This window comes from Labeo rohita, chromosome 17 (genome assembly GCF_022985175.1).
Source record: "Labeo rohita strain BAU-BD-2019 chromosome 17, IGBB_LRoh.1.0, whole genome shotgun sequence".
Taxonomy (NCBI): Eukaryota; Metazoa; Chordata; class Actinopteri; order Cypriniformes; family Cyprinidae; genus Labeo; species Labeo rohita.
The window spans coordinates 14,603,736-14,614,633 of record NC_066885.1 but is presented as its reverse complement, the minus strand read 5'-3'; the positions used below and the strand labels follow the sequence as shown (position 1 = coordinate 14,614,633).

Genomic DNA, 10,898 nt, shown 5'->3' with positions numbered 1-10,898 from the left:
AAACAAATAAATCTGAAACAGTTACAGAAATGAATACAAAAACATTGATAAAATGCTGTTATGCTGTATGTAGAAATTAAAATATTGATTAAAAAATACAAAAAAACATTGTCAATATAAAACTAACCTAAATAATAAAATTAAAACACCCTAATTCATAGAAATAAATGCAAAAAATAATAATAAATAAAATCTGTATTTAAAACCTATAACAGTTATAGAAATTAATACAAAAAAATTAATAGATGTATAAAAAACTAAAAACTAAGAAACACCGTAACTGATACAAAATGAATACCAAAAAAACCCATTAAAAAGCTGTATAAAATTACCCTAAATCATAAAATTAAAACACCCTAAATCAATTAAACTCAATCCCTACAATCCTAAACAAACAAATCTGAAACTGTTACAGAAATGAATACAAAAACATTTGTTAAAAGCTGTATTAAAAACCTAAACAATAAACCTAAAACACTGATTAAAATGAAAACAAAACATTGATAAAATGTTGTATGTAGAAATTAAAAACAAAAATAGATTAAAAGCTATATTTAAAAAAAAAGCTAAACAAAACTAAGAAACAAAAACTAAACTAAATAAAATTAAAACACCTTAATTCATAGAAATGAATACAGAGAAATCTATTAAAATCTGCATTTGAAACCTAAAAAAAAAAGTTATAGAAATGAATACAAAAACATTAATAGCTGTATAAAAACTAAATAAAACTAAGACACACCATAATTGATAGAAATGAATACCAAAAAAGAAGAAAAAAAAAAAAAATTAAAAAGCTGTATAAAAGTACCCTAAATAATACAATTGAGACACCCTAAAAGATAGAAATAGTTAGTACATAGTTAAATAGTTAATAATAGATCTAAAAAACAAAACAAAAAAAAAACACTGATTAAAAGCTGTACATAAAAAACAAAAACTAAGAAACACCATAATTAATAAAAATTAATACAAAATAACAGATAAAAAGCTGTATTAAAAAAACAAAAACAAAAAAACCCCTAAAAACTAAGCACTGTTATTGATAGAAATGAATACAAAAAAATAAAAAATAAAAACTGTATAAAACCTAAATAATAATATTAAAACACACTAATTGATAGAAATGATAGAAAAACTTAAGTAATTATAGAAATTATAGAGTTATAAAAATTAATACAAAAAGCATTGGTTAAAAAAAACAAATGAAAAATACTACAAATAACGACTCAAATAAATCACATGAACTATTTTAATGATGTCCTTACTACCTTTCTGGGCCTTGAACATGTCGATTGCGTTGCAGGGTCAGAATCAAAAATATCTTAAATTGTGTTCTAAAGATGAACAAAGGTCTTACAGGTTTGAAATGACACAATATTCATTTTTGGGTGAACTATCCATTCAAGGGAAGTGGAGGTTTTATTCTAGATAACATTTTATAAGAGGAGGATGGTGTAGAGAGCGCAATATTTTGTCTTTTTTTTTTAGAAGAGAACAACTATTTTAAATGGACATATCAGCTGAAAATACTTTTTATCAGCTTATACCAGCATATAGTCAGTGTGAAACCCAAAAAACCTACATTGAGCCAAGAACATGTAATAAACAGAAAAAAGGTCCTATCAACCAGGCATTAACATGAGGGTTCTAAAGCAAACACAAACCACTGACCACCAAACTCTAATCACAAAATCTTTTATTCCCGCACACAAACTTACAGTATGAATGTTTCAGAGCGAGAACGTTGCAGCACGTTTGGTTTGTGGAATACTGTTCACAGGACAGTGAGAAATGGGACAAACTTCAGATTGGGCTGGATATACAAGCAGACTGTCTGGACATTTATAGAAAGTTCTGGCTTTAGTTTTAGTCCGACAAGTGTCTCTATATAAGTGAACCGTCTCTGTACTACTGTCATCTACAGGATGCATTAACATTAACAATCACGTTTCAACCAGAGAAGATTCACCAATGACTGCTGACTGAAATGTAGTGCTGCTGCAAAAGCTCAAACATACAGCTGATGCTTTTAGAAGAAGAAAGATCTTAAACACTAAGGTGAATCTTTAGCCTCTGCTTTTTTCTTGTCCTTTTTCTTCTTCTTTTCTTTCTTTTTCATTTTCTTCTCTTTCTTCTTTTTCTTTTTCTCACTCTTTGTTGATTCTACATCGTCGTCATCTGTTTTTTCCTTTTTCACTTTGTATTTGTCTTTACTCTCATCCTTACTGTCTTTGCCCTCTGGCTCGTTTTTGAGTTTGCTATCCGTAGAATGAGGGCTTCTTTCGTCTTTGGTGCGCTTCCTGTCAGGACTGCGTTCCCTCTGGTCCTGGTAGGCCCGTGTGGACGTCGATTTCTCGGCCCTACTGTGTGGGCTATCCCGTCTGTGAGATGATGTGTGATGCTGGTCTTCATGTCTCTTAGCATCCTGTGACAAGACAAGACAAGACCAGACCGCTAATGTTTCTTTCTCACAATTCAGTGTTCTGTATAACAGATGCTGCGTAATGTAATTTGGAGTTAGTGATCCGTGGTAAATGGCATTTGTAATGTCACCTTGTTCCTGTCCTTGCGGCTGTGACTTTCTACATGTCTCTCTGCGCTGTTCAGATCGCCGAAGAACTCCTCACAGCGCTGGCAGAAGAAACCCATCACCGGGATCAAATCGCCCCTACCTATAATCAAAATACATGTTTACCCATACATATTTGCAAAGGAACATATTTGAACCAAGCCGTTCAATAATTATTTAAAGATTTATTTAAATTAAATCAGTACATAGTTGTATTGAGAAAAAAAAAAAAAAAAAGACGAATCCAAATAAAAACCATATAATAATAACGTTGGTTAGAGTAAATAAATGTTGTATTGAACAAATCCACAATAACAATCCAGTTATTGTGGTGCAAAATAAATAAATAAATAATTGAAGTCAACCCAAATAAAAACAAAATAACAGGGTTCATGTTTCAAAGAAGTAAACAAAAAAAAGTTGTATTGAACAAATAAAAACCGGCTCAAGGTTAAAATGTTTTTATAGAAAAAAACATGGTTCATGGATGAAATAACTTAAAAATAATATCATTACTGTGGACTGTGGTTCTAAATAAATGTTTGAAATCAATCCAAACAAAAACAAAATAACAGAGTTTGTGGTTCAAAGAAATAAAAATATTGTATTGAACAATAAAAACTATATTGTTATGTGGTTCAGAGTTGAAATAAAATATTTTTATAGGGGGAAAAAAACAACATTATATGGCTCATGGATGAAATAAATAGCTGAATGGAACAAATAAAAACTACTGTATATCTTTATTGTGGATGTGGTTCTAAAGAAATAAATACATAAATGGTTGAAGTCAACCTAAATAAAAACAAAATAACAGGGTTCATGGTTCAAAGAAGTAAAAAAAAAAATAAAAAAAAAAAAAAAAAAAAAAAAAAACCTACACTGTTATATGGCTCAAGGTTTAAACAAATATTTTTATAAGGAAAGAAAAACATTATATGGTTCATGGATGAAATAAATAGTTGAATTGAACAAATAACAAAAACTATCATTATTTGGGATTGTAGTTCTAAATGAATAAATAAATAAATGGTTGAAGTCAACCTAAATAAAAACAAAATTGTTATATGGCTCAAAAAAAAAAAAGATACGTTTTGCATATTTCTGTAGTGTGCGGGATTCGTTTTTGTTGTTTAACCCAAATAAAAACAAAATAACAGGGTTCATGGTTCAAAGTAGTAAAAAACAATTGTTTCAAATAAAAACTACATTGTTATATGGCTCAAGGTTGAAATGTTTTTACAGGGGAAAAAACAATATATGTTTCATGGATGAAATAAACAGCTGAATTAAACAAATAACAAATAATATAATCATATAATATAACAATATAAAAATAATATCATTTTTGTAGACTGTGATACTAAATAAATAAATAAATGGTTGAAGTCTACCCAAATAAAAACTACATTGTTATATGGCTCAAGGTTGAAATTAATATTTTTATAAGAAAAAAAACAACATTGTATGGTTCATGGACGAAATAAATAAATTGTTAAATTTAACTAATAAAAACAATATGATTATTCTGGACTGTGGTTCCAAATAAATAAATAAATAAATAGTTGAAGTCAACCCAAATTAAAAAAAATAACATGGTTCATGGTTCAAAGAAGTAAAACTGAGAGATCCAAGGATTGTGTGCCATTTTTAAGACGTGGTTCATGGTAATTATACTTTTTATAATGTATAATTTAAAAAATTATAAATATTCTCAAACAGCATTTGCTAATTTAGGTCCAGTGGACATTAGCAAGGCAACTGAGATTGCTAACAGCATCTTTAAGTAACCTTTATTGATATGTTGCTCCAGCTGAAGTGCTCATTTCATACCTTCCTGTTTCAGCAGACCCTCCAGTTCCTTCACCAGGTACTCTTTCCTTTTCTTCTGAATCTGCTTCTCTCTTCTGTCTCGCTCCTTCTCATCAGTCTTCTAAAACAGCCAAAGACGTTCACAGTTAGACTCTTGGGAGCATGACATAATACTGAGCTGACAAAGACTTTAAGAGTTGTGATTCAAGACTCCTCGTACCTTCTCACGCTTGGACTCTTGATTAGAATGGCTGCTTCCAGAGTGATTACTCCTACTGTCATCCGTTTTGGATGCTTAAAAAAAAAAGACACTAAAAGTTAAATGCATTATAAGCACAAGATTCTTGTGAAGTCTTCTAGGTCTTTTTATCATTTCTTTCCATTCACACTGTTTTGTAGATAATTGCAGCCTTTTTTGCTTTATACACTACCAGTCGAAAGTTTTTGAACAGTAAAATTTTTAATGTTTTTTTAAAGAAGTCTCCTTTGCTCACCAAGCCTGCATCTGTTTGATCCAAAGTACAGCAAAACAGTAAAATTTTGAAATATTTTTACTATTTAAAATAACGGTTTTCTTTTTGAATACATATTAAAATGTAATTTATTCCTGTGATTAAAGCTAAATTTTCAGCATCATTACTTTAGTCTTCAGTGTCACATGATCCTTCAGAAATCATTCTAATATGCTGCTTTGCTGTTCAAGAAATATATTTTATAATTATTACTATAAATATTTAAAACAGACAAGTGTATTTTTTCCAGGATTCTTTAATGAAAAGAAAGAAAAGATCAGCATTTATCTGAAATAAAAAGCTTTTGTAACATTATACACTACACTATTCGGAGTCAGTATCATTTATTTATTTATTATTTGGGGAAAAAAATTATAGAAATAAATTTATTTAGCAAGGGTGCTTTAAATTGTTCAAAAGTGATGATAAAGACATTACAAAATATTTCTATTTAAGATAAATGCTGTTCTTCTGAACTTTTTATTCATCAAAGAAACCTGAAAAAAAATCTTACTCAGCTGTTTTCAACATCAGAATATTAGAATGATTTCTGAAGGATCATGTGACTGGAGTAATGATGCTAAAACTTTAGCTATGAAATCACAGAATAAATTACATTTTAAAATACATTCAAACAGAAAACAGTTATTCTAAATAGTAAAAATATTTCAAAATTTTACTGTTTTGGATCAAATAAATGCAGGCTTGGTGAGCAGAAGAGACTTATTTTTTTTAAAAAAATCTTACTGTTCAAAAACTTTTGACTGGTAGTGTACATACTTAATCATTTTTGAAAAGACTTTTTTAAAAAAACTGAAAAATTCCACTGATATGAATAGAATGTTCAGTACTCATAATTCTAACTCGGGTGATGTTGTCATAATATTTGCATATTGAATATTGCTTGGTCTTTCTCAAACTTTCAAGTTTCACTTCGGATAAAAGTGCCAACTATAAAACATGCTGGTTCTGACCTCTGGACAGTGCTTGCAGCGCCTCCAGGGCTGGTTTAAACATCGGGAGCGAGGCAGGCGCTCCTTGTTCCTCCTTTTTTTCCTTCAGTCTGGCAGCCATTTTACAGATGTCAGCCATGCCTGGATTCAGGCCGATGGTCCTCAGAAGGTTTCTCACCTTCTCGCATTCTTCTGGGGTGACTTTCGTCGTGCCAGAAGCAGCGGGCTGCACGCTAGCAGGGACGGCATGTGTTTTGGGTTCCTGGAGACAGTGAGTCTGGTGTTCTTTACTGAGATGATGAACCGGAGACCTCACAGATCTCGTCTGGGCCAGTGGAACCGTCACAGCCTGAGGTTTGGATCGCTCCTCTTCCTCTCCATAAAGGAATTTTTCTTCATCTTCAACACTCTGGAACGCAGGCTTAGTTTCAGGCTGCTGGTTGGGTGTGTTCCAGGATAAGATATTGGAATAGCTGCTGCTGTCTCCTCCAGCTCTCTCGTGAGGAAGCAGGGAACCATAAGAGAGCTCAGCAGAGGTTTCAGGCTCTGACCTTAGTTCTGGGTTCTGAAAGCCTCGAACTGCAGACTGATTCGGCAGATACATTCCTCTTGTGTCATCAGTATTCTGTTTAGAAGACAAGGAGAATTTATATGTAGAGAAAATTAAGGGAGTTTACATGGTCTGAAAGTCTACGAGACAAAATAAATATCAAAAATAAGTATCAACAACAAAGAAAAAGAAAAAAAAAAATGGTATTGTGCCAAGTGAGTTTCATTATTTTTTGGTTTGTGGGTCAATGACATGATATTCACTGAAGGTATTAAGATACATAAGATATAAGATACATTGTATGGCTTAATATAACGTAAATTACATCTCTTACTGAAATATGTAGCGGAAAACCCATGAAAGACTTGGGTTATTTAAAAAATCCACATCGTTTTATACATATTTTTGACTATGGGGGGCACAATTATGTTGATGACGAAAAATGGTTGCACTCGGTGAGCTACTGGCACTAACTATCGCTATTTTTACCAAAACTCTGAAAATAAAATACTGATATGATGCCACATTGTGCAGCTTTTGGTTGTAATTTTCAGTCTAAGGGCAATAAAAAGAGGAGAAAAGAATGGGAAGATGCCTGTGGACGAATAAAACTTCCTAAAGACCTGCGTCTTTGTTCTCTCTACTTCAGGCCTGATGCCTTTGAGGCTTTTAGTAGACCACAGCTACTGAAAGAGCTTACAAACGGCAAAGACAAGAAATGCTAGATGCCATCCTGGCAGGATGTAAACATGCCGAAGCTTGTCATGACGCCACAGAAGGAGATTCTCAGCGTGGATTTCACTCAATATCTGGGGGTGATTAGACTCCTTGTGAGGAGGAACAACGGTACAGCATTTCGTTTAAGTCTACACTTATATCTACTCCCACCTGTAAGGTCTTTCAGTAGCTGTGGACATTGTATCAGTCTTTTATCTAGAGTGTTGTGTATTCTGAGGTGTGCAGAGGTAAAAATAGCAACAGGTAACGTCATTAGCTCACAGAGTGCAACCATTTCACGTCATCGAAATAATAGCATAGTTCAAAATATGTATAAAACGATGTGGATTTTTTACATAACGCAAGTCTTTCATGGGTTTTCCATTACGTTTCAGTACGAGACATCATTTATGTTATATACATACAAGTTTTAATACCCGAGGTTCCTTTTAATAAACATCATGTCGTTGACCTACAAACCAATATAGAAACTCAAACCTAAAACAAAATAGTGCTGCGCACCTGGCTTCTAAGGAGGGCATTCTTGACCAAAGGCAGGTGTTTGTCTAGATCTTTGTTCTGTAAGATCTGTCTTAGTCCATGAAACAGATCAGGCATGGCACTACCGCCAAGGCTCATTCCGCTGCTGGCGCTGCTCGAGCTGTGACTACCTTCAGTGGTCCCTCTAGAGGACTGTTTTGTCTGGCTGGGACTCAGGCGTGATTGACTCTTACTGCTTGTTCCGCTCTTCCCGTGACTGCGACTGCGGCTACGACTCCTTGCACGACTTTTGGCCCTTGTGCGGCTTTTACCTCGACTGCGACTACGGCTGCGTGTTCTGCTGCGAGCCCGACTCTTTCCTCGACTCCGAGCTCGACTGCGGCCACTGCTCCTTCCACGGCTCCTGCTGCGACTGCGTGGACGGCTCCTCCCTCTGCTCCGACTCCGCGTTTGGCTTGGATGCTTGTCTGCTGTAACATTGTCACTTTTATCTCCCGGCAGCTCTATCCGGTCACTTGCCTCCAGGATTCGGAGAAACTCTTCTGCCTTTTTTCTTTATTGAAACACATTTAGGGTTAATTTACAGTTTTATGTACAGTTGAGGTTAAAAGTTTACATACACCTTGCAGAATCTGAAAAATGTTAATTATTCTTCCAAAATAAGAGGGATCATATCAAATGAATGTTATTTTTTATTTAATACTGACCTGAAAAAGATATTTCACATAAAAGACGTTTACATATAGTCGACAAGAGAAAATACTAGCTGAATTTATAAAAATGACCTTGTTCAAAAGTTTACATACACTTGATTCTTAATACTGTGTTTCTACCTGAATGATCCACAGCTGTGTTTTTTTGTTTAGTGACAGTTGTTCATGAACCGCTAAATGAAAAAACAAAAAAAAAAAAAAAACATGGTATTTAGGCAAAATAAGAAAAACATACACATATTTATTCTGATCAAAAGTTTAAACCCCTGGCTCATAATGCATCGTTTTTCCTTCTGGAGCATCAGTAAACATTTAAACCTTCTGTAACAGTTGCATATGAGTCCCTCAGTTGTCCTCAGTATGAAAAGATGGATCTCAAAATCATTCAGTCATTGTTGGAAAGACTTCAAATACACAAAAATACTGAAAAAACAAAGAATTTGTGGAACCTAAAGGATTTTTTTAAAGAACAGCGGGCAGTTTAACTGTTCAGGACAAACAAGGGACTCATGAACAACTATCACTAAACAAAAACACAGCTGTGGATCATTCAGGTAACAACACAGTATTAAGAATCAGGTGTATGTAAACTTTTGAACAGGGGCATTTTTATAAATTCAACTATTATTTTCTCTTGTGGACTATATGTAAGCATATTTTTATGTAAATATTTTATTCAGGTCAGTACTAAATAAAAAATAACATGCATTTAGTATGATCCCTCTTATTTTGGTAAAATAATGAACATTTTGCAGATTCTCCAAGGTGTATATACTGTATATACATACAAACATATCCACAATATTAATCATAATAATCACACCTGACTTCTTGGTTTTGCTCATCTAGACTTTGGGTTGACCAGTTTTGTGACGAGTGACCAAGCTGATTCTGATTTGAAGGTGTGACCAGAGAGCTGATCAGCGTGGATCCACTTTGGTCAGCAGTGTGGCTAGTGAAGGGTCGGGTCTGCAGGAGAACACACGAAAGAAAAACAAAAATATCACTACACACTGACAAATAACATGTCCATACTCATATTAAGATGTAAGACTCATATAATATCCAGCACAAGAGTCTGGTATCACATTGAAAATCTGAGATTTCTGTCATTTAAATATAGAAAGATTTTTTAAAATCTTTTTTAAATCCTTAAACAAAGCATGACGTTAAATGACTTGTATTTATTTATGTATTTAAATATTTGCAGGCCACTAATAAATCAAACAAATTAGTACCACTGCTTAAAGTGGTTTTGAATTAAACATGACATGTCACACTACAGGATATTGCTTTAAACTGACTTTCAATTAACAACATGCTATACTTACTGCCCTGAAAATGCATTTCTTATATGGAATTTAAAGATAATGCACATATAATATTACATTAAATATATAAATTTGTCATTTTCATCAGGTGGATGTAGCCAATGCTGCGACAAGAAGATGCTGCCTGGGTTTAAGTCTAGACCCAAAAACACTCACCTCGTAAAATTCTCTGTTGTAGTTTTCATTCCCTGCTCCGTACGGGCGTCCCGGAGGAGGACCCGGCGGTGGAGCGCAGTATCGAGGCCCCGGAGGAACCCCAAAAGGAGGGCAGAACGGCAGAGGTCCAAAAGATGCTGCGGGGTGTCCGAACCCTGACGGGGGTACAGGTGGCCGGTGATAGTCCGGGTTCGATGTACCTCGGTACATTTTCGTGCATGAATATTTGATCAATACATGTGCAATTTCAACGAGTTTATTTTTTCATTCACTCTCGGAGCTCCTGCATGTCTACATGAGTCTGAGCGCAGCCACAGCGCCACCTGCAGGACTGGAAGAACAGCACAAATTACAAACGCCAGTCCAACCGATGCCAGTTCAAAATTGTTTCATTTACGAAATTATTTTTTATTATGCTTTAAACGACAAATACAGAACAATACAACCGACATTATGAAGCCAGGGGAACAATACCTTTTTTACAATCACATACATGCATGACGTTTACATTACTCAAAAATTTTGAAGACAACACAAACGGACAGTACAAAATAGTTTTTTTTTTATAAAACACAGTGACACAGTGGTTTTTGTTAGAAAATTTTCACTTATGAAAATGCAAAGATATAAACACAGTATTGACGTGTTGAACACGTTTTCCCTATTGTAACTTTGTTCACATCTTTTGGACTGAGGTACGCAAACAATGAATAACTGCACAACATGACTCAGTGTTACACGGGATATTGTGAACTAACCAACAACAAAGTGCAAAAATATTTAAGCAAAAATGCCTCCTTTTCTTTTTTTATTCAGTGAATAAAACAATTAGACATAGATAATACATAATACAATAATTAAAAATACACAAAATGCAAATTAAAAACATTATTTATGTTAAATAAAACCTTTGTACGTTTTTTATTATTATTTAAAAAGTTATAAACCCAGTATTCTCAGTATTCATAAGTGAAGTAAATTTATTTATATGGAATTTAGCGAATAATTTATATATATATATATATATATATATATATTAAAAAAACGAAATAATTAATGATTAAATCAAATAAATGTTTCA

General features: G+C 33.4%; 1 protein-coding gene across 1 annotated transcript; it reads right to left on the bottom strand.

The window, feature by feature from the left end:
• Nucleotides 1-1,682: 1,682 nt before the first annotated feature.
• si:ch211-195b21.5 (serine/arginine repetitive matrix protein 2) lies at nucleotides 1,683-10,150 on the bottom strand. The gene is made up of 8 exons (XM_051132669.1): nucleotides 9,818-10,150; nucleotides 9,154-9,299; nucleotides 7,639-8,170; nucleotides 5,871-6,474; nucleotides 4,605-4,678; nucleotides 4,406-4,505; nucleotides 2,557-2,675; nucleotides 1,683-2,428 (listed from the first exon to the last, which is right to left on the bottom strand). The coding sequence occupies exons 1-8, from the start codon at nucleotides 10,025-10,027 to the stop codon at nucleotides 2,057-2,059; spliced, it is 2,157 nt and encodes a 718-aa protein (XP_050988626.1). The 5' UTR covers nucleotides 10,028-10,150; the 3' UTR covers nucleotides 1,683-2,056.
• Between the last annotated feature and the right edge of the window lie 748 nt (nucleotides 10,151-10,898).

Coding starts and splice junctions, on each gene's coding strand:
- si:ch211-195b21.5 (XM_051132669.1), bottom strand. CDS start 10,027: ATGTACCGAGGTACATCGAACCCGGACTATCACCGGCCACCTGTACCC. Junction 8,171..9,153: donor GAGCAAAACCAAGAAGTCAG/GTGTGATTATTA, acceptor GTTTCAATAAAG/AAAAAAGGCAGAAGAGTTTC. Junction 4,506..4,604: donor AAGAGTCCAAGCGTGAGAAG/GTACGAGGAGTC, acceptor TGGCTGTTTTAG/AAGACTGATGAGAAGGAGCG.